Source organism: Oncorhynchus nerka, linkage group LG25, assembly GCF_034236695.1.
Source record: "Oncorhynchus nerka isolate Pitt River linkage group LG25, Oner_Uvic_2.0, whole genome shotgun sequence".
In the NCBI taxonomy this organism is placed as follows: domain Eukaryota; kingdom Metazoa; phylum Chordata; class Actinopteri; order Salmoniformes; family Salmonidae; genus Oncorhynchus; species Oncorhynchus nerka.
Window position 1 is genome coordinate 5,239,356 of NC_088420.1, and position 24,826 is coordinate 5,264,181.

Here is a 24,826-nt window from a genome sequence, read left to right on the forward strand (position 1 = left end):
GTACTATCATCTATCTAGTCACAGTACTATCATCTATCTAGTCACAGTACTATCATCTATCTAGTCACAGTACTATCATCTATCTAGTACTATCATCTATCTAGTCACAGTACTATCATCTATCTAGTCACAGTACTATCATCTATCTAGTCACAGTACTATCATCTATCTAGTCACAGTACTATCATCTATCTAGTCACAGTACTATCATCTATCTAGTCACAGTACTATCATCTATCTAGTCACAGTACTATCATCTATCTAGTCACAGTCTATCATCTATCTAGTCACAGTACTATCATCTATCTAGTCACAGTACTATCATCTATCTAGTCACAGTACTATCATCTATCTAGTACTATCATCTATCTCACAGTACTATCATCTATCTAGTCACAGTACTATCATCTATCTAGTCACAGTACTATCATCTATCTAGTCACAGTACTATCATCTATCTAGTCACAGTACTATCATCTATCTAGTCACAGTACTATCATCTATCTAGTCACAGTACTATCATCTATCTAGTCACATCCATCTATCTAGTCACAGTACTATCATCTATCTAGTCACAGTACTATCATCTATCTAGTCACAGTACTATCATCTATCTAGTCACAGTACTATCATCTATCTAGTCACAGTACTATCCATCTATCTAGTCACAGTACTATCATCTATCTAGTCACAGTACTATCATCTATCTAGTCACAGTACTATCATCTATCTAGTCACAGTACTATCATCTATCTAGTCACAGTACTATCATCTATCTAGTCACAGTACTATCATCTATCTAGTCACAGTACTATCCCTCTATCTAGTCACATCCATCTATCTAGTCACAGTACTATCCCTCTATCTAGTCACAGTACTATCATCTATCTAGTCACAGTACTATCATCTATCTAGTCACAGTACTATCATCTATCTAGTCACAGTACTATCCCTCTATCTAGTCACATCCATCTATCTAGTCACAGTACTATCATCTATCTAGTCCATCTATCTAGTCACAGTACTATCATCTATCTAGTCACAGTACTATCATCTATCTAGTCACAGTACTATCATCTATCTAGTCACAGTACTATCATCTATCTAGTCACAGTACTATCTATCTCATCTATCTAGTCACAGTACTATCATCTATCTAGTCACAGTACTATCATCTATCTAGTCACTACTATCATCTATCTAGTACAGTCACAGTACTATCATCTATCTAGTCACAGTACTATCTATCTATCTAGTCACAGTACTATCATCTATCTAGTCACAGTACTATCCCTCTATCTAGTCACATCCACCTATCTAGTCACAGTACTATCATCTATCTAGTCACAGTACTATCATCTATCTAGTCACAGTACTATCATCTATCTAGTCACAGTACGATCATCTATCTAGTCACAGTACTATCATCTATCTAGGCACAGTACTATCATCTATCTAGTCACAGTACTATCATCTATCTAGTCACAGTACTAGCATCTACCTAGTCACAGTACTATCATCTATCTAGTCACAGTCTATCTAGTCACAGTACATCTATCTAGTCACAGTACTATCATCTATCTAGTCACAGTACCATCTATCTAGTCACAGTATCTATCTAGTCACAGTACCATCTATCTAGTCACAGTACTATCATCTATCTAGTCACAGTACTATCATCTATCTAGTCACAGTACTATCATCTATCTAGTCACAGTCTATCATCTATCTAGTCACAGTACTATCCTCTATCTAGTCAGTATCTAGTCACAGTACTATCATCTATCTAGTCACAGTACTATCATCTATCTAGTCACAGTACTATCATCTATCTAGTCACAGTACTATCATCTATCTAGTCACAGTACTATCATCTATCTAGTCACAGTACTATCATCTATCTAGACACAGTACTATCATCTATCTAGTCACAGTACTATCATCTATCTAGTCACAGTACTATCATCTAGTCACAGTACTATCATCTAGTCACAGTACTATCATCTATCTAGTCACAGTACTATCCCTCTATCTAGTCACAGTACTATCATCTATCTAGTCACTATCATCTATCTAGTCACAGTACTATCATCTATCTAGTCACAGTACTATCATCTATCTAGTCACAGTACTATCATCTATCTAGTCACAGTACTATCATCTATCTAGTCACAGTACTATCATCTATCTAGTCACAGTACTATCATCTATCTAGTCACAGTACTATCATCTATCTAGTCACAGTACTATCTATCTAGTCACAGTACTATCATCTATCTAGTCACAGTACTATCATCTATCTAGTCACAGTACTATCATCTATCTAGTCACAGTACTATCATCTATCTAGTCACAGTACTATCATCTATCTCACAGTACTATCATCTATCTAGTCACAGTACTATCATCTATCTAGTCACAGTACTATCATCTATCTAGTCACAGTACTATCATCTATCTAGTCACAGTACTATCATCTATCTAGTCACAGTACTATCATCTATCTAGTCACAGTACTATCATCTATCTAGTCACAGTACTATCATCTATCTAGTCACAGTACTATCATCTATCTAGTCACAGTACTATCATCTATCTAGTCACAGTACTATCATCTATCTAGTCACAGTACTATCATCTATCTAGTCACAGTACTATCATCTATCTAGTCACAGTACTATCATCTATCTAGTACACAGTATCTATCACAGTACCATCTATCTAGTCACAGTACTATCCATCTATCTAGTCACAGTACTATCATCTATCTAGTCACAGTACTATCATCTATCTAGTCACAGTACTATCATCTATCTAGTCACAGTATCATCTATCTATCATCTATCTAGTCACAGTACTATCATCTATCTAGTCACATCCATCTATCTAGTCACAGTACTATCATCTATCTAGTCACAGTACTATCATCTATCTAGTCACAGTACTATCCCTCTATCTAGTCACAGTACTATCATCTATCTAGTCACAGTATCTAGTCACATCCATCTATCTAGTCACAGTACTATCCATCTATCTATCATCTATCATCTCTAGTCACAGTACTATCATCTATCTAGTCACAGTACTATCCATCTATCTAGTCACAGTACTATCATCTATCTAGACACAGTACTATCATCTATCTAGTCACAGTACTATCATCTATCTAGTCACAGTACTATCATCTATCTAGTCACAGTACTATCATCTATCTAGTCACAGTACTATCATCTATCTAGTCACAGTATCTAGTATCATCTATCTAGTCACAGTACTATCATCTATCTAGTCACAGTACTATCCTCTATCTAGTCACAGTACTATCATCTATCTAGTCACAGTACTAGTCACCATCTCTATCTAGTCACAGTACTATCATCTATCTAGTCACAGTACTATCATCTATCTAGTCACAGTATCTATCCCTCTATCTCCATCTATCTAGTCACAGTACTATCATCTATCTAGTCACAGTACCATCATCTCCCGAGTCACAGTACTATCATCTATCTAGTCACAGTACTATCATCTATCTAGTCACAGTACTATCATCTATCTAGTCACAGTACTATCATCTATCTAGTCACAGTACTATCATCTATCTAGTCACAGTACTATCATCTATCTAGTCACAGTACTATCATCTATCTAGTCACAGTACTATCATCTATCTAGTCACAGTACTATCATCTATCTAGTCACAGTACTATCATCTATCTAGTCACAGTACTATCCTCTATCTAGTCATCATCTATCTAGTCACAGTCTATCTATCTAGTCACAGTACTATCATCTATCTAGTACATCATCTATCTAGTCACAGTACTATCATCTATCTAGACACAGTACTATCATCTATCTAGTCACAGTACTATCATCTATCTAGTCACAGTACTATCATCTATCTAGTCACAGTACTATCATCTATCTAGTCACAGTACTATCATCTATCTAGTCACAGTACTATCATCTATCTAGTACTATCATCATCAGTACTATCATCTATCAGTACTATCCATCTATCTAGTCACAGTACTATCATCTATCTAGTCACAGTACTATCACAGTACCATCTATCTAGTCACAGTACTATCATCTATCTAGTCACAGTACTATCATCTATCAGTACTATCATCTATCTCACAGTACTATCACATCCATCTATCTAGTCACATACTATCATCTATCTAGTCACAGTACTATCATCTATCTAGTCACAGTCTATCATCTATCTAGTCACAGTACTATCATCTATCTAGTCACAGTATCTATCATCATCTATCTAGTCACAGTACTATCCCTCTATCTAGTCACAGTATCTAGTCACAGTATCTATCTAGTCACAGTACTATCATCTATCTAGACACAGTACTATCATCTATCTAGTCACAGTACTATCATCTATCTAGTCACAGTACTATCATCTATCTAGACACAGTACTATCATCTATCTAGACACAGTACTATCATCTATCTAGACACAGTACTATCATCTATCTAGTCACAGTACTATCATCTATCTAGTCACAGTACTATCATCTATCTAGTCACAGTACTATCATCTATCTAGTCACAGTACTATCATCTATCTAGTCACAGTACTATCATCTATCTAGTCACAGTACTATCATCTATCTAGTCACATCCATCTATCTAGTCACAGTACTATCCCTCTATCTAGTCACAGTACTATCATCTATCTAGACACAGTACTATCATCTATCTAGACACAGTACTATCATCTATCTAGACACAGTACTATCATCTATCTAGACACAGTACTATCATCTATCTAGACACAGTACTATCATCTATCTAGTCACAGTACTATCATCTATCTAGTCACAGTACTATCATCTATCTAGTCACATCCATCTATCTAGTCACAGTACTATCATCTATCTAGTCACAGTACTATCCCTCTATCTAGTCACATCCATCTATCTAGTCACAGTACTATCATCTATCTAGTCACAGTACTATCATCTATCTAGTCACAGTACTATCATCTATCTAGACACAGTACTATCATCTATCTAGTCACAGTACTATCATCTATCTAGTCACAGTACTATCATCTATCTAGTCACAGTACTATCATCTATCTAGTCACAGTACTATCATCTATCTAGTCACAGTACTATCATCCATCTATCTAGTCACATCCATCTATCTAGTCACAGTATCTATCTAGTCACAGTCTATCTATAGTCATCAGTACTATCATCATCTATCTAGTCACAGTACTATCATCTATCTAGTCACAGTCTATCTAGTCACAGTACTATCATCTATCTAGTCACAGTACTATCATCTATCTAGTCACAGTACTATCATCTATCTAGTCACAGTACTATCATCTATCTAGACACAGTACTATCATCTATCTAGTCACAGTACTATCATCTATCTAGTCACAGTACTATCATCTATCTAGACACAGTACTATCATCTATCTAGTCACAGTACTATCATCTATCTAGTCACAGTACTATCTAGTCACATCCATCTATCTAGTCACAGTACTATCATCTATCTAGTCACAGTACTATCATCTATCTAGTCACAGTACTATCATCTATCTAGTCACAGTACTATCATCTATCTAGTCACAGTACTATCCCTCTATCTAGTCACAGTACTAGCATCTATCTAGTCACAGTACTATCATCTATCTAGTCACAGTACTATCCCTCTATCTAGTCACATCCATCTATCTAGTCACAGTACTATCATATATCTAGTCACAGTACTATCATCTATCTAGTCACAGTACTATCATCTATCTAGTCACAGTACTATCATCTATCTAGTCACAGTACTATCATCTATCTAGGCACAGTACTATCATCTATCTAGTCACAGTACTATCATCTATCTAGTCACAGTACTAGCATCTACCTAGTCACAGTACTATCATCTATCTAGTCACAGTACTAGCATCTATCTAGTCACAGTACTATCATCTATCTAGTCACAGTACTATCCCTCTATCTAGTCACATCCATCTATCTAGTCACAGTACTATCCCTCTATCTAGTCACAGTACTATCATCTATCTAGACACAGTACTATCATCTATCTAGACACAGTACTATCATCTACTATCATCTATCTAGACACAGTACTATCATCTATCTAGACACAGTACTATCATCTATCTAGTCACAGTACTATCATCTATCTAGTCACAGTACTATCATCTATCTAGTCACAGTACTATCATCTATCTAGTCACAGTACTATCATCTATCTAGTCACAGTACTATCCCTCTATCTAGTCACAGTACTATCATCTATCTAGTCACAGTACTATCATCTATCTAGTCACAGTACTATCCCTCTATCTAGTCACATCCATCTATCTAGTCACAGTACTATCATCTATCTAGTCACAGTACCATCATCTCCCGAGTCACAGTACTATCATCTATCTAGTCACAGTACTATCATCTATCTAGTCACAGTACTATCATCTATCTAGTCACAGTACTATCATCTATCTAGTCACAGTACTATCATCTACTATCATCTATCTAGTCACAGTACTATCATCTATCTAGACACAGTACTATCATCTATCTAGTCACAGTACTATCATCTATCTAGTCACAGTACATCCCTCTATCTAGTCACAGTACTAGCATCTATCTAGTCACAGTACTCTATCACATCATCTAGTCACAGTACTATCATCTATCTAGTCACAGTATCATCTATCTAGTCACAGTACTATCATCTATCTAGTCACAGTACTATCATCTATCTAGTCACAGTACTATCATCTATCTAGTCACAGTACTATCCCTCTATCTATCTAGTCACATCTATCTAGTCACAGTACTATCATCTATCTAGTCACAGTACTATCCCTCTATCTAGTCACAGTCTATCTATCTAGTCACAGTACTATCATCTATCTAGTCTACCATCATCTATCTAGTCACAGTACTATCATCTATCTAGTCACAGTACTATCATAGTCTATCTAGTCACATACTATCATCTATCTAGTCACAGTACTATCATCTATCTAGTCACAGTACTATCATCATCTATCTAGTCACAGTCTATCATCTATCTAGTCACAGTACTAGCATCTATCTAGTCACAGTACTATCATCTATCTAGTCACAGTACTATCATCTATCTAGTCACAGTACTATCCCTCTATCTAGTCACATCCATCTATCTAGTCACAGTACTATCCCTCTATCTAGTCACAGTACTATCATCTATCTAGACACAGTACTATCATCTATCTAGACACAGTACTATCATCTATCTAGACACAGTACTATCATCTATCTAGACACAGTACTATCATCTATCTAGACACAGTACTATCATCTATCTAGTCACAGTACTATCATCTATCTAGTCACAGTACAATCCCTCTATCTAGTCAAAGTACTATCATCTATCTAGTCACAGTACTATCATCTATCTAGTCACAGTACCATCATATATCTAGTCACAGTACTATCATCATCTATCTAGTCACAGTACTATCCCTCTATCTAGTCACATCCACCTATCTAGTCACAGTACTATCATATATCTAGTCACAGTACCATCATCTCCCGAGTCACAGTACTATCATCTATCTAGTCACAGTACTATCATCTATCTAGTCACAGTACTATCATCTATCTAGTCACAGTACTATCATCTAGGCACAGTACTATCATCTATCTAGTCACAGTACTATCATCTATCTAGTCACAGTACTAGTCACAGTACTATCATCTATCTAGTCACAGTACTATCATCTATCTAGTCACAGTACTAGCATCTATCTAGTCACAGTACTATCATCTATCTAGTCACAGTACTATCCTCTATCTAGTCACATCCATCTATCTAGTCACAGTACTATCCCTCTATCTAGTCACAGTACTATCATCTATCTAGTCACAGTACTATCATCTATCTAGACACAGTACTATCATCTATCTAGTCACAGTACTATCATCTATCTAGTCACAGTACTATCATCTATCTAGTACTATCCCTCTATCTAGTCACAGTACTATCATCTATCTAGTCACAGTACTATCATCTATCTATCTAATCACAGTACTATCCTCTATCTAGTCACAGTACTATCATCTATCTAGTATCCATCACAGTACTATCATCTATCTAGTCACAGTACTATCATCTATCTAGTCACAGTACTATCATCTATCTAGTCACAGTACTATCATCTCTAGTCACAGTACTATCATCTATCTAGTCACAGTACTAGCATCTATCTAGTCACAGTACTATCATCTATCTAGTCACATCCATCTATCTAGTCACAGTACTATCATCTATCTAGTCACAGTACTATCATCTATCTAGTCACAGTACTATCATCTATCTAATCACAGTACTATCATCTATCTAGTCACAGTACTAGCATCTATCTAGTCACAGTACTATCATCTATCTAGTCACATCCATCTATCTAGTCACAGTACTATCATCTATCTAGACACAGTACTATCATCTATCTAGTCACAGTACTATCCCTCTATCTAGTCACAGTACTATCATCTATCTAGACACAGTACTATCCCTCTATCTAGTCACATCCATCTATCTAGTCACAGTACTATCCCTCTATCTAGTCACAGTACTATCATCTATCTAGACACAGTACTATCATCTATCTAGTCACAGTACTATCATCTATCTAGTCACAGTACTATCATCTATCTAGTCACAGTACTATCCCTCTATCTAGTCACAGTACTATCATTTATCTAGTCACAGTACTATCATATATCTAGTCACAGTACTATCCCTCTATCTAGTCACAGTACTATCATCTATCTAGTCACAGTACTATTATCTATCTAGTCACATTACTATCATCTATCTAGTCACAGTACTATCCCTCTATCTAGTCACAGTACTATCCCTCTATCTAGTCACAGTACTATCATCTATCTAGACACAGTACTATCATCTATCTAGACACAGTACTATCATCTATCTAGACACAGTACTATCATCTATCTAGTCACAGTACTATCATCTATCTAGTCACAGTACTATCCCTCTATCTAGTCACAGTACTATCATCTATCTAGTCACTGTACTATCATCTATCTAATCACAGTACTATCATCTATCTAGTCACAGTACTAGCATCTATCTAGTCACAGTACTATCATCTATCTAGTCACACCCATCTATCTAGTCACAGTACTATCCTCTATCTAGTCACAGTACTATCATCTATCTAGACACAGTACTATCATCTATCTAGACACAGTACTATCCCTCTATCTAGTCACAGTACTATCATCTATCTAGACACAGTACTATCATCTATCTAGACACAGTACTATCCCTCTATCTAGTCACAGTACTATCATCTATCTAGACACAGTACTATCCCTCTATCTAGTCACATCCATCTATCTAGTCACAGTACTATCATCTATCTAGTCACAGTACTATCCCTCTATCTAGTCACATCCATCTATCTAGTCACAGTACTATCCCTCTATCTAGTCACAGTACTATCATCTATCTAGACACAGTACTATCATCTATCTAGACACAGTACGACCATCTACCTAGTCACAGTAGTCAGTAGTAGAGGGTGAGGCAGAGAGTAGAGGATGAGACAGGGAGGAGAGGGTGAGGCGGGGAGGAGAGGAGAGGGTGAGGCAGGGAGGAGTGGGTGAGGCAGGGAGGAGTGGCTGAGGCAGGGAGGGAGGAGAGGGTGAGGCAGGGAGGGAGGAGAAGGTGAGGCAGGGAGGGAGAGGGTGAGGCAGGGAGGGAGGAGAGGGTGAGGCAGGGAGGGAGAGAAGGTGAGGAGGGAGGAGAGGGCTGAGGCAGGGGGAGGGAGGAGAGGCTGAGGCAGGGAGGGAGGAGAGGGTGAGGGGAGGGAGGAGAGGCTGAGGCAGGGAGGGAGGAGAGGGTGAGGGAGGGAGGAGAGGCTGAGGCAGGGAGGGAGGAGAGGGTGAGGCAGGAAGGGAGGAGAGTGTGAGGCAGGGAGGAGAGTGTGAGGCAGGGAGGGGAGGAGAGGCTGAGGCAGGGAGGGAGGAGGAGAGGGAGAAGGAGGGTGGAGAGGGTGAGGGAGAGGGTGAGGCAGGGAGGAGAGGCTGAGGCAGGGGAGGGAGGAGAGGCTGAGGCAGGGAGGGAGGAGGAGAGGGAGAAGGAGGGTGGAGAGGGTGAGGGAGAGGGTGAGGCAGGGAGGAGAGGAGGTGAGGCAGGGCATTGAGGGTGAGGCAGGGAGGAGAGAGTGAGGCAGGGAGGGAGGAGAGGGAGAAGGAGGGTGGAGAGGGTGAGGAAGAGGGTGAGGCAGGGAGGAGAGAGTGAGGCAGGGAGGAGAGGATGAGGCAGGGAGGGAGGAGAGGGAGAAGGAGGGTGGAGAGGGTGAGGAAGAGGGTGAGGCTGGGAGGAGAGGGTGAGGCAGGGAGGAGAGGGAAGGATAAGGTGAGGCAGGGAGGGAGGAGAGGGAGAAAGAGGGAGAAGGAGGGAGGAGAGGGAGAAGGAGGGAGGAGAGGGAGAAATGAGGGAGTAAAGGGAGAATGAGGGAGGAGGGTGTGAAAGATGGAGTTTATTCTGTTCACATGGTTGAAGAATAACTAGAAGAAGAATGCTTTATTGTCCATTCAGTCGCAGGGAAACATAAATGTGTGTTCTGCTTCATCCCCTCTGGAGAACAAACACACATAGAGGTTAGAGAGAGACAAGCAGTGTTAGCAGCAGTAGTAAAGATGGAGTGTCCCCTCACCTCGATGCATGATTGATGAATTGATCTATTGTTCTATTGATTGAAGGGCCACTCACCTCATGTCGTGCTGTTTCTCTCTGCTGGTTGAGCTCTCTGACCTGCTCAGTCAGACTCTTCTCTGATGACTCATGGGAACTCAGAGACTCCTCGAAGCGAGAACGCAGGGACTGCAGCTCACACTGAAGACCTGATATACTGTCCTAAAGAGATCGACGGAGAGAGGAAGGGAGGGGGGGGGGGGGAACTAAGAGATCAAAGGGGTCGAGATTTAAATATTTGTTTAAAAGCTAGAGGAAAGAGCTTATAGTTATGTGACAGTCTTAACAATGTTTTCTCTCTCATCTGCCTTTGTAGTCCCAAACCAGTCATCATGTCTCCATCACGGTTACCGGGTTGAGGTCAATTTTAATTGAATTCAGTCAAATCAAGAAGTAAATCGACATTCCAATTCAATAAACTGAAAAGGAAAATATATTTATTTCATAAGTTGTTTCATTTTTTTCCAATTAAAATCACTTCCAATTGACCCCAACCATCATGGTTCCCTACCTTGTCCTGTTCGTGAAGGCTCAGAGCATCTCTCCTGCCTCTCTCCATCTCCAGCCTTGCTGTCTCCAGATCCTGCTGTAGGCCTGCCAGCCTCTCTGTCAGGGCTGCCTTCTCGCCCTCCTTCTGGGACAGGGCCTGGGCCATGGAAATAGAGTTACAATTACATTATTTAGTCGTGGTGTTTAGTACTTAAGTAAAAAATACTTTAAAGTACTACTTAAGTTGTTTTTTGGGGGTCTGTACTTTACTATTTATATTTTGGACTACTTTAACTTCACTACATTACTAAAGTAAATAATGTGCCTCTGATCTGGAGGACTCACTAAACAGAGAACATCCCTGGTCATCCCTACTGCCTCTGATCTGGTGGACTCACTAAACAGAGAACATCCCTGGTCATCCCTACTGCCTCTGATCTGGAGGACTCACTAAACAGAGAACATCCCTGGTCATCCCTACTGCCTCTGATCTGGAGGACTCACTAAACAGAGAACATCCCTGGTCATCCCTACTGCCTCTGATCTGGAGGACTCACTAAACAGAGAACATCTCTGGTCATCCCTACTGCCTCTGATCTGGAGGACTCAGTAAACAGAGAACATCCCTGGTCATCCCTACTGCCTCTGATCTGGAGGACTCACTAAACAGAGAACATCCCTGGTCATCCCTACAACCTCTGATCTGGAGGACTCACTAAACACAAATGCTTTATTTGTAAATTATCTCTGAGTGTTGGAGTGTACCCCTGGCTATCCATACATAAAAAATAAAAATAAAAATGGTGTCATTTGGTTTGCTTAAATATAAGGAATTTGAAATGATTTATATTTTAAACTTTTGATACTATATTTATAACCAAATAGCGTTATACTTTTACAAAACCCTCTAGCAACACCAGGGCTACATGATGGAAATAGCTCTCGCTGTTTCCCCTGTCCTCAGGACATGTAAAGATGTCCACACACACACACACACACACACACACACACACACACACACACACACACACACACCTGTTGTTTTGTGCTCTCGGCCTGCAGCAGGCTATTGTTGCAGACTTGTTGCAGCCGGACCATCTCCTCTTGCAGCTGCTGCAGGTCAGCCTGGCTCTGCAAACGCTGCTGCTCACAATGGGATCGTAGCTGGGACTCTGCACGCTCCCTCTGCAGGGTTAGGTTCACACACTGCTGTTCCTGTACAACACGCACACACACACACACACACACACACACACACACACACACACACACACACACACAGTCCTAATGAGAGGTCTGATGAGCATTTACGCAATGATCAGTCAGTTATGTACTATACTATAGAGATCAGTCAGTTATGTACTGTACTATAGAGATCAGTCAGTTATGTACTGTACTATAGAGATCAGTCAGTTATGTACTGTACTATAGAGATCAGTCAGTCATGTACTGTACTATAGAGATCAGTCAGTTATGTACTGTACTATAGAGATCAGTCAGTTATGTACTGTACTATAGAGATCAGTCAGTCAGTCATGTACTGTACTGTAGAGATCAGTCAGTTATGTACTGTACTGTAGAGATCAGTCAGTTATGTACTGTACTGTACTATAGAGATCAGTCAGTTATGTACTGTACTATAGAGATCAGTCAGTTATGTACTGTACTGTACTATAGAGATCAGTCAGTTATGTATTGTACTATAGAGATCAGTCAGTTATGTACTGTACTATAGAGATCAGTCAGTTATGTACTGTGCTGTACTATAGAGATCAGTCAGTTATGTACTGTACTGTAGAGATCAGTCAGTTATGTACTGTACTATAGAGATCAGTCAGTTATGTACTGTGCTGTACTATAGAGATCAGTCAGTTATGTACTGTACTGTAGAGATCAGTCAGTTATGTACTGTACCATAGAGATCAGTCAGTCATGTACTGTAATATAGAGATCAGACAGTTATGTACTGTACTATAGAGATCAGTCAGTTATGTACTGTACTATAGAGATCAGTCAGTCATGTACTGTAATATAGAGATCAGTCAGTTATGTACTGTACTGTACTGTACTGGACTGTAGAGATCAGTCAGTTATGTACTGTGCTGTACTATAGAGATCAGTCAGTTATGTACTGTACTATAGAGATCAGTCAGTTATGTACTGTACTGTACTATAGAGATCAGTCAGTTATGTACTGTACTGTACTATAGAGATCAGTCAGTTATGTACTGTACTATAGAGATCAGTCAGTCATGTACTGTAATATAGAGATCAGACAGTTATGTACTGTACTATAGAGATCAGTCAGTTATGTACTGTACTATAGAGATCAGTCAGTCATGTACTGTACTATAGAGATCAGTCAGTTATGTACTGTACTATAGAGATCAGTCAGTTATGTACTGTACTATAGAGATCAGTCAGTTATGTACTGTACTATAGATATCAGTCAGTTATGTACTGTACTATAGAGATCAGTCAGTTATGTACTGTACCATAGAGATCAGTCAGTTATGTACTGTACTATAGAGATCAGTCAGTCATGTACTGTAATATAGAGATCAGTCAGTTATGTACTATACTATAGAGATCAGTCAGTTATGTACTGTACTGTACTATAGAGATCAGTCAGTCATGTACTGTACTGTAGAGATCAGTCAGTTATGTACTGTACTATAGAGATCAGTCAGATATATACTGTACTATAGAGATCAGTCAGTTATGTACTGTACTATAGAGATCAGTCAGTTATGTACTGTGCTGTACTATAGAGATCAGTCAGTTATGTACTGTACTGTAGAGATCAGTCTGTTATGCGGCAGGGCGGCAGGTAGGTTGCTTGATTGAATTAGTGGTCCTTCCTTTGAACAAGACAGTTTAACCCCGCTGGGTCCATAAGAATTTGTTCTTTTAACTGACTTGCCTTAATTAAAACCTGTTAAGGTTGCCCCTTCTGGAGGATTGAATAAACCCATTTTTGAGTTGCTAATATATGCAATTAAAAATCTGTCCTTAAAACCTTCCCTAAAGCAGAACAAGACAAAGTTTGGGAAAAGTTGCCATCCACCATTGTTTACACACTTCCCAAAGAGCTATAACCTGGAAACACGTAGTCCGTCAAGGCCTGTAACGAGAATAAGAATTTGTTCTTTTAACTGACTTGCCTTAATTAAGTTGAATAAAACATTTAAATGTATTGTAACAGGAGTTTGATTCCCATAACAGTACTGTTCCTCTCTCTCTCTGTATTTGACCTTGTCGAAGTGTTCCTGCTCCAGTTGTTCTCTGTGACTGTGTTCTTTGGTGCTGAGGGCTATCCGGTGGTTCCTCTCTGCATGAGCCAGCTTGGTTTCCAGTTCCTCTCTCTCCTGCGCCGCCCGGGACAACTGCAGCTCAACCTCCGCCTTTAAACGGGCCACCTCACCTGGACAGACACACAAGTTCACATGAATCTGTCATTTTACACTGATATTTATTTATAATGGACAATTAGCAATACGGTCCTTCGAGCCGGAACTCAATGCATTCATGATTACCGCCATCTTTAAAAAAAATAATAATAATAAAAATTGACTTTAGCAGTCTGTCTCCCACTGTCTGGTGCGGGTAGCCCTGCCACACTCCCCCCTCTCTGTTCACCGTCTGCCCTGGCCTGTCTCCCCCTGTCTGGTACAGGTACACCACCACACTCCCCCCTCTCTGTTCACTGTCTGGTACAGGTACTCCACCACACTCCCCCCTCTCTCCCGTGATTCGCCTCCATCACTCACTGTTGGGGCGAGTGACTCTTTGAACAACGGATAGCCCCAAGTCATTATATATTTTTTTTATTGTACTTTATGCTATTTGCCTCATGACTCCTGCATGCTTTGTTGACTATGAACTTGCTCGTCTACCCAACCGTGGGACAGTCTGTTTGTTCCCACACTCATGACTGACTCTCTATTGGTTACACAGACTCTTGGCCTCACATCCTATTCTTATTCTAACCACCTCTCACAGGCTTTGAATCCATTAAAAAAAAGAGTTCAGAGCTCTCCCTGTCCTTTGCCGTGCCCTGATTGTATTACTGTTGATGATATCAGGAAATGTCCATGTACATCCTGACCCGTCTACTGTTGCAAGGCCCCATATTCTGACTTGTGCTCTGATATCTGCTTCACTGATTTTTGCTCTCGTTAAAAGCCTGGGTTTTCTGCACGTTAAGCTTATAACCTAATATGGATCAATTGAAAGTGTGGGTTCACAGCTCCAATCCAGATGTGTTGGTCATTACTGAGATGTGAATAAGGAAGAGTGTTTTGAATACTGATGTTATCCTTTCTGGTCATAACCTTTTTCAGCAAGACAGATCTTCCAAAGGTGGTGGAGTGGCAATCTTTACCAAGGATCACCTTCAGTGCTCAGTTGTCTCCACCAAGTCTGTCCCCAAACTATTGTATTTGCTGGTTTTAAGCATTACACTTTCAAATATCTCTTTGTTGACTGTTGCTGGATGCTATTGTCCTCCATCAGCACCGGCCTGTACCCTCTCCTGGCCCCTTACACTGTCTGAAGTTGTCCTGCTAGGTGATCTAAACTAGGACATGCTTAAAGCACCTGACCAAGTCCTAAACCAATGGGACTCCCTAAATCTTTCTCAGATTATTACCAATCCACCAAGATATGACTCCAAACACCCAGAAAAGGCTACTCTTCTTGATGTTATCCTCACAAATAATCCTGGTATCAGTCTGGTGTTTTCTGTAATGATCTTGGTGATAACTGTTTTACAGCCTGTGTTCGTAATGGCTGCTCAGTGAAGCGACCTGTCCTGATTTGTCATAGACGCTTGCTAAACAACCTTAATGAGCAATCCTTCCTTCATGGCCTCTGGAAATTGTTAAAGAATCAGCCTGATCCTCTGTCGAAGATGCTTGGACCTTCTGTTTTTACATATTTTCAGTGGTCTTGTTAACAAACAAACCCTCTTAAAGAAGATTAGAATTAGAAACAGGTTCAGCCCCTGGTTCAATCGTGATCTGGCAGAGTTACTCCACCTTAAGAAATCCATTTGGTGAAAGGTTCGGCACACTCATACTCAGGCTGACTGGCTCTCGTTCAAGAAAATGAGAAATAAGGGCACTCCGGAAGGCCAAAGTTAGTTGCTTTAAGGAGCAGTTCTCACTCTGTGGGTCTAACCCCAAGATGTTCTGAAAAACGGTTAAAGACCTGGAGAATAAACCCTCCTCACAGCTGCCCATGTCGCTTACAGTTGATGATGTGGTTGTTACAGACAAGAAGCACTGAGGCTGAGCTCTTTAATCACCACTTCATTAAGTCAGGATTCCTATTTGGCCTCCTTGTCCATCCAACATTTCCTCATCTCCCACTCCTTCTAATGTGACTATCCCCGATGCTCCTCCATCTTTTTCCCCTTCCCTGCTACAAAGTTTCTCCCTGCAGGCAGTCACTGAGTCTGAGGTGCTAAAGGATCTCCTTAAACATGACCCAAAACCATCTGGGTCAGATGGTTTAGACCCTTTCTTCTTTAAGGTTGCTGCCCCTATCATCGCCACGTCTATATCTGACCTTTTAAACCCGTCTCTCCTCTCTGGGGAGGTTCCCATTGCTTGGAAGGCAGTCACGGTTCATCCTTTATTTAGAGGAGGAGATCAAGCTGATCCTAACTGTTATAGGCCTATTTTGCCCTGTTTATCAAAAGTGTTGGAAAAACTTGTCAGTAATCAACCTTTGGCTTTCTTGATGTCTGTAGTATTCTCTCTGGTGTGCAATCTGCTTTCCACTCAGGTTATGAATGTGTCACTGCAACCTTAAAGGTCCTAAATGATGTCACCATTACCCTTGATTCTAAGCAATATTGTGTTGCTATTTTTATTGACTTGGCCAAAAGCTTTTGATACGGATACCATTCCATTATTGTGGTCCTGGCTAAGGAGTTTTGGTGTCTCTGAGGGGTCTTTGGCCTGGATCGCTAACTATCTCTCTCAAAGAGTGCAGTGTATAAAGTCAGAACATCTGCTGTCTCAGCCACTGCCTGTCACCAATGGAGTACCCCAAGGTTTGATCCTAGGCCCCAACCTCTTCTCAACTTACATCAACAACATAGCTTAGGCAGTAGGAAGCTCTCTCATCCATTTATATGCAGATGATACAGTCTTATACTCAGCCGGCCCCTCCCTGGATTTTGTGTTAAACGCTCTAACAACAAACTCTACAACAAAGCTTTCTTAGTGTTCCAACAAGCTTCCTCTTCCTTTAACTGACTTGCCTAGTTAAATAAAGGTTACACACACTCACACACCACACTGACCAAAACTTTATTTTGTTGGCATTTACGCATGTAAAATACTGTACAATCAAAACAAAATACTATATTTCTTTAACTTATTTGCTGTGCTGTTTCATTGTTTATTTGTTCAGTCGTTTCATTCTCAACCAGGATTTCATCATACATGACAAGCAGTGAAGTTTCAGCTCTGTCTGTCCGTGGCCTCTCTTCCTCGGTGCTTCACTGTCACTGGGTCCGTTTCCATCTTGTCCAGCCATGTCTGTCTGTGGTCTCTCTTCCTCGGTGCTTCACTGTCACTGTGTCCGTTTCCATCTTGTCCAGCTGTGTCTGTAACATTTCATGTAAACCCTGCTTCTTGTCTGCATCAAAGTAGCGGTCCTTGTACCTAGCATCGAACATGGTGACGACACAGTCAAGAGAGAATGCCTGTTAAAGAAGTAATGGTCCTTGTACCTAGCATCGAGCATGGTGGCGACACAGTAAAGAGAGAATGCCTGTTAAAGAAGTAGCGGTCCCTGTACCTAGCATCGAGCATGGTGGCGACACAGTAGAGAGAGAATGCCTGTTAAAGAAGTAGCGGTCCTTGTACCTAGCATTGAGCATGGTGGCGACACAGTAAAGAGGCTCAGAGAGAATGCCTGTTAAAGAAGTAGCAGTCCTTGTACCTAGCATCGAGCATGGTGGCGACACAGTAAAGAGAGAATGCCTGTTAAAGAAGTAGCGGTCCTTGTACCTAGCATCGAGCATGGTGACGACACAGTAAAGAGAGAATGCCTGTTAAAGAAGTAGCGGTCCTTGTACCTAGCATCGAGCATGGTGGCGACACAGTAAAGAGAGAATGCCTGTTAAAGAAGTAGCGGTCCTTGTACCTAGCATCGAGCATGGTGGCGACACAGTAAAGAGAGAATGCCTGTTAAAGAAGTAGCGGTCCTTGTACCTAGCATTGAGCATGGTGACGACACAGTAAAGAGAGAATGCCTGTTAAAGAAGTAGCAGTCCTTGTACCTAGCATCGAGCATGGTGACGACACAGTAAAGAGAGAATGCCTGTTAAAGAAGTAGCGGTCCTTGTACCTAGCATCGAGCATGGTGGCGACACAGTAAAGAGAGAATGCCTGTTAAAGAAGTAGCGGTCCTTGTACCTAGCATCGAGCATGGTGACGACACAGTAAAGAGGCTCAGAGAGAATGCCTGTTAAAGAAGTAGCAGTCCTTGTACCTAGCATCGAGCATGGTGGCGACACAGTAAAGAGAGAATGCCTGTTAAAGAAGTAGCGGTCCTTGTACCTAGCATCGAGCATGGTGACGACACAGTAAAGAGAGAATGCCTGTTAAAGAAGTAGCGGTCCTTGTACCTAGCATCGAGCATGGTGACGACACAGTAAAGAGAATGCCTGTTAAAGAATGCCTAGCATCGAGCAGACACAGTAAAGAGAGAATGCCTGTTAAAAAGTAGCGGTCCTTGTACCTAGCATTGAGCATGGTGGCGACACAGTAAAAAAGAATGCCTGTTAAAGAATGCCTGTTAAAGAAGAATGCCTGTTAAAGAAGCGGTCCTTGTACCTAGCATCGAGCATGGTGACGACACAGTAAAGAGAGAATGCCTGTTAAAGAAGTAGCGGTCCTTGTACCTAGCATCGAGCATGGTGACGACACAGTAAAGAGAGAATGCCTGTTAAAGAAGTAGCGGTCCTTGTACCTAGCATCGAGCATGGTGACGACACAGTAAAGAGAGAATGCCTGTTAAAGAAGTAGCGGTCCTTGTACCTAGCATCGAGCATGGTGACGACACAGTAAAGAGAGAATGCCTGTTAAAGAAGTAGCGGTCCTTGTACCTAGCATCGAGCATGGTGGCGACACAGTAAAGACAGAATGCCACCGAATCGCTTGTTCACAGCCTCGAGTACTTTTGTAAGTTAACGCCACGGTCTGTGTGGGCAGTTCTGTTGAGCAGGCGTTTCAATGCCATGACAGAGGGTATCACGTCTGCTGCAGACACAGTTGATGAGCTTATTTCTCCAGTCAGATGTTCGAATGGCGCTAGATGTATGTTCATGTCTCCAAGATTCAAACATGTTCTCAAATGCCATTGAAATGCCAGCAGCGATATGAGAACCAGCACATTCTTAACCAATGTGGTTTTCCCCAGTACAAAATCCTCATCGACCCACTGGGCTGTCAGACTCAGCATGCTCATGGGGCTGACATCGGCTGGTCAAAATGTCGATTCATGAAGCTAATAACAGTGACGCCCATAGCAAGTAGATAGATATACGTTTCAACAGTACTGTGTAACTCCGGTAGGTATAATCTGAAGTCAAATGTGTACTGTTTGCTGACCATCTGGTGCTTCTGTCCCCAACCAAGGAGGGCCTACAGCAACACCTATATCTTCTGTATAGATTCTGCCAGACCTGGGCCCTGACAGTACATCTCAGTAAGACAAAAATAATGGCGTTCCAAAAAAGGTCCAGTCGCCAGGACCACAAATACAAATTCCATCTAGACACCATTGCCCTAGAGCACACAAAAAAAGTATACCTACCTCGGCCTAAACACCAGCGCCAGAGGTAAATTCTACAAAGTTGTGAACGATGTGAGAGACAAGGCAAGAAGAGCATTCTATGCGACCAAAACATAACATAAATTTCAACATACCAAATAGGATCTGGCTAAAAATACTTGAATCAGTTACAGAACCCATTGCCCTTTATGGTTGTGAGGTCTGGGGTCCGTTCACCAACCAAGAATTCACAAAATGGGACAAACACCAAATTGAGACTCTGCATGCAATATCCTACAAAAATATCCTCTGTGTACAACGTAAAACAACAAATAATGCATGCAGAGCAGAATTAGGCCGATACCCACTAATTATCAAAATCCAGAAAAGAGACGTTAAATTCTACAACCACCTAAAAGGAAGCGATTCCCAAACCTTCCATAACAAAGCCATCACCTACAGAGAGAGACGAACCTGGAGAAGAGTCCCTTAAGCAAGCTGGTCCTGGGGCTCTGTTCACAAACACAAACACACCCCACAGAGCCCCAGGGCAGCAGTACAATTAGACCCAACCAAATCATGAGAAAACAAAAAGATAATTACTTGACACATTGGAAAGAATTAACAAAAACTAGAATGCTACTTGGCCCTAAACAGAGAGTACACAGCGGTAGAATACCTGACCACTGTGACTGACCCAAACTTAAGGAAAGCTTTGACTATGTACAGACTCAGTGAGCGTAGCCTTGCAATTGAGAAAGGCCGCCGTAGGCAGACATGGCTCTCAAGAGAAGACAGACTATGTGCACACTGCCCACAAAATGACGTGGAAACTGAGCTGCACTTCCTAACCTCCTGCCAAATGTATGACCATATTAGAGAGACATATTTCCCTCAGATTACACAGATCCACAAAGAATTCGAAAACAAACAAACTCCCATATCTACAGGGTGACATCACAGTGTGACATCACAGCAGCAAGATTTGTGACCTGTTGCCACAAGAAAAGGGCAACCAGTGAAGAACCAACACCATTGTAAAAACAACCCATATTTATGCTTATTTATTTTATCTTCTGTCCTTTAACTATTTGTACATCATTACAACCCTGTATATATACATAATATGACATTCATAATGTCTTTATTCTCTTGGAACTTTTGTGAGTGTAATGTTGACTGTTAAGTTGTATTGTTTATTTCACTTTTGTTTATTATCTATTTCACTTGCTTTGGCAACATTAACACATGTTTCCCATGCTAATAAAGCCCCTTGAATTGAATTGATAGAGGGAGAGGAGAGAGAGCCAGAGAGACATGAAGGGGGGTAGAGAGAGAGAGGAGCGGAGAGGTGAGGCAAAGAGAGAGAAGGAGAGATGGTGGAGATGAGAGAGAGAGAGAAAGATATAGAGGAGAGAGATAGAGGTGAGGGGGGGATAGGGGCACAGACGACAGCAGGTGAACAGCAGGAGGACAGCAGGAGGACAGCAGGTGAACAGCAGGAGGACAGCAGGAGGACAGCAGGAGGACAGCAGGTGAACAGCAGGAGGACAGCAGGTGAACAGCAGGAGGACAGCAGGAGGACAGCAGGAGGACAGCAGGTGAACAGCAGGAGGACAGCAGGAGGACAGTAGGAGGACAGCAGGAGGACAGCAGGAGGACAGTAGGAGGACAGCAGGAGGACAGCAGGTGAACAGCAGGAGGACAGCAGGAGGACAGCAGGAGGACAGCAGGTGGACAGCAGGAGGACAGCAGGTGGACAGCAGGAGGACAGCAGGAGGACAGCAGGTGAACAGCAGGTGAACAGCAGGAGGACCGCAGGAGGACAGTAGGAGGACAGCAGGTGAACAGCAGGAGGACAGCAGGAGGATAGTAGGAGGACAGCAGGTGAACAGCAGTAGGACAGTAGGAGGACAGCAGGTGAACAGCAGGAGGACAGCAGGAGGACAGTAGGAGGACAGTAGGAGGACAGCAGGAGGACAGCAGGAGGACAGCAGGTGAACAGCAGGAGGACAGCAGGAGGACAGCAGGAGGACAGCAGGTGAACAGCAGTAGGACAGCAGGAGAACAGCAGGAGGACAGCAGGTGGACAGCAGGAGGACAGCAGGAGGACAGCAGGAGAACAGCAGGAGGACAGCAGGAGGACAGTAGGAGGACAGCAGGAGGACAGCAGGAGGACAGTAGGAGGACAGCAGGAGGACAGCAGGTGAACAGCAGGAGGACAGCAGGAGGACAGCAGGAGGACAGCAGGTGGACAGCAGGAGGACAGCAGGTGAACAGCAGGAGGAGAGCAGGTGGACAGCAGGAGGACAGCAGGAGGACAGCAGGTGAACAGCAGGTGAACAGCAGGAGGACCGCAGGAGGACAGTAGGAGGACAGCAGGTGAACAGCAGGAGGACAGCAGGAGGATAGTAGGAGGACAGCAGGTGAACAGCAGTAGGACAGTAGGAGGACAGCAGGTGAACAGCAGGAGGACAGCAGGAGGACAGTAGGAGGACAGTAGGAGGACAGCAGGAGGACAGCAGGAGGACAGCAGGAGGACAGCAGGTGAACAGCAGGAGGACAGCAGGAGGACAGCAGGAGGATAGTAGGAGGACAGCAGGTGAACAGCAGGAGGACAGTAGGAGGACAGCAGGTGAACAGCAGTAGGACAGTAGGAGGACAGCAGGAGGACAGCAGGAGGACAGTAGGAGGACAGCAGGAGGACAGCAGGTGAACAGCAGGAGGACAGCAGGAGGACAGCAGGAGGATAGTAGGAGGACAGCAGGTGAACAGCAGTAGGACAGTAGGAGGACAGCAGGTGAACAGCAGTAGGACAGTAGGAGGACAGCAGGTGAACAGCAGTAGGACAGCAGGAGAACAGCAGCTGGACAGCAGGTGAACAGCAGGATGACAGCAGGAGGACAGTAGGAGGACAGCAGGTGAACAGCAGGAGGAAAGCAGGAGGACAGTAGGTGAACAGCAGGAGGACAGCAGGTGAACAGCAGGTGAACAGTAGGAGGACAGCAGGAGGACAGCAGGTGAACAGCAGGAGGACAGCAGGAGGACAGTAGGAGGATAGCAGGAGGACAGCAGGTGAACAGCAGGAGGACAGCAGGTGAACAACAGGAGGACAGTAGGAGGACAGTAGGAGGACAGTAGGAGGACAGTAGGTGAACAGCAGGAGGACAGCAGGAGGACAGTAGGAGGACAGTAGGAGGACAGTAGGTGAACAGCAGGAGGACAGCAGGAGGACAGCAGGAGGACAGTAGGAGGACAGCAGGAGGACAGTAGGAGGACAGCAGGAGGACAGTAGGAGGACAGCAGGAGGACAGTAGGAGGACAGCAGGTGAACAGCAGGAGGACAGCAGGAGGACAGTAGGAGGACAGTAGGAGGACAGTAGGAGGACAGTAGGAGGACAGTAGGTGAACAGCAGGAGGACAGCAGGAGGACAGTAGGAGGACAGTAGGAGGACAGTAGGTGAACAGCAGGAGGACAGTAGGAGGACAGTAGGTGAACAGCAGGAGGACAGTAGGAGGATAGTAGGAGGACAGCAGGAGGAAAGCAGGAGGACAGTAGGAGGACAGCAGGTGAACAGCAGGAGGACAGTAGGAGGACAGTAGGAGGACAGTAGGTGAACAGCAGGAGGACAGCAGGTGAACAGCAGGAGGACAGCAGGAGGACAGCAGGAGGACAGTAGGAGGACAGCAGGAGGACAGTAGGAGGACAGCAGGAGGACAGCAGGAGGACAGTAGGAGGAGGACAGCAGGAGGACAGCAGGAGGACAGTAGGAGGACACAGTAGGAGGACAGTAGGAGGACAGTAGGACAGCAGGTGACAGCAGGGACAGTAGGAGGGCAGGTGAACACAGAGGACAGCAGGAGGATAGTAGGAGGACAGCAGGTGAACAGCAGTAGGAGGTAGGAGGACAGCAGGTGAACAGGACAGGAGGACAGAGTAGGAGGACACAGGAGGACAGGAGGAGGAGGACAGCAGGAGGACAGCAGGAGGACAGGAGGACAGTAGGAGGACAGGACAGCAGGTGGAGGAGCAGGAGGACAGCAGGTGAACAGCAGGAGGACAGCAGGAGGACAGCAGCAGGAGGACAGCAGGTGAGGACAGCAGGAGGAGCAGGAGGACAGCAGGTGAACAGCAGGAGGACAGCAGGAGGACAGCAGGAGGACAGCAGGAGGACAGCAGGAGGACAGCAGGACAGCAGGTGGACAGCAGGAGGACAGCAGGAGGAGGAACAGCAGGAGCAGGAGGACAGCAGGAGGACAGCAGGTGAACAGCAGGAGGACAGCAGGCAGTAGGAGGACAGCAGGTGACAGCAGGAGGACAGTAGGAGGAGGTGAACAGCAGGAGGACAGCAGGAGGACAGTAGGAGGACACAGCAGGAGGACAGCAGGAGTGACAGCAGGAGGACAGCAGGAGGACAGCAGGAGGATAGTAGGAGGACAGGAGGAGGACAGCAGGAGGACAGCAGGTGAACAGCAGGAGGACAGCAGGAGGACAGCAGGAGGACAGCAGGAGGACAGCAGGAGAACAGGTGCAGGAGGACAGCAGGACAGCAGGAGGACAGTAGGAGGACAGCAGGTGAACAGCAGTAGGACAGTAGGGAGGACAGCAGGTGAACAGCAGTAGGACAGTAGGAGGACAGCAGGTGAACAGCAGTAGGACAGCAGGTGAACAGCAGCTGGGAGGTGAACAGCAGGATGACAGCAGGAGGACAGCAGGACAGAGGTGAACAGCAGGAGGAAAGCAGGAGGACAGTAGGTGAACAGC

At 43.3% G+C, this 24,826-nt stretch overlaps 1 protein-coding gene across 1 annotated transcript in view; it reads right to left on the reverse strand.

Moving 5' to 3' along the window:
* The window catches only part of LOC115124934 (rootletin-like), a 285,112-nt gene that overhangs the window by 101,474 nt on the left and 158,812 nt on the right, over window positions 1-24,826 (reverse strand). The window contains 4 exon segments of the mRNA XM_065009495.1: window positions 10,798-10,941; window positions 11,291-11,425; window positions 12,304-12,483; window positions 14,523-14,692. Of these exon segments, the coding sequence (XP_064865567.1) occupies window positions 10,798-10,941; window positions 11,291-11,425; window positions 12,304-12,483; window positions 14,523-14,692 (629 nt within the window).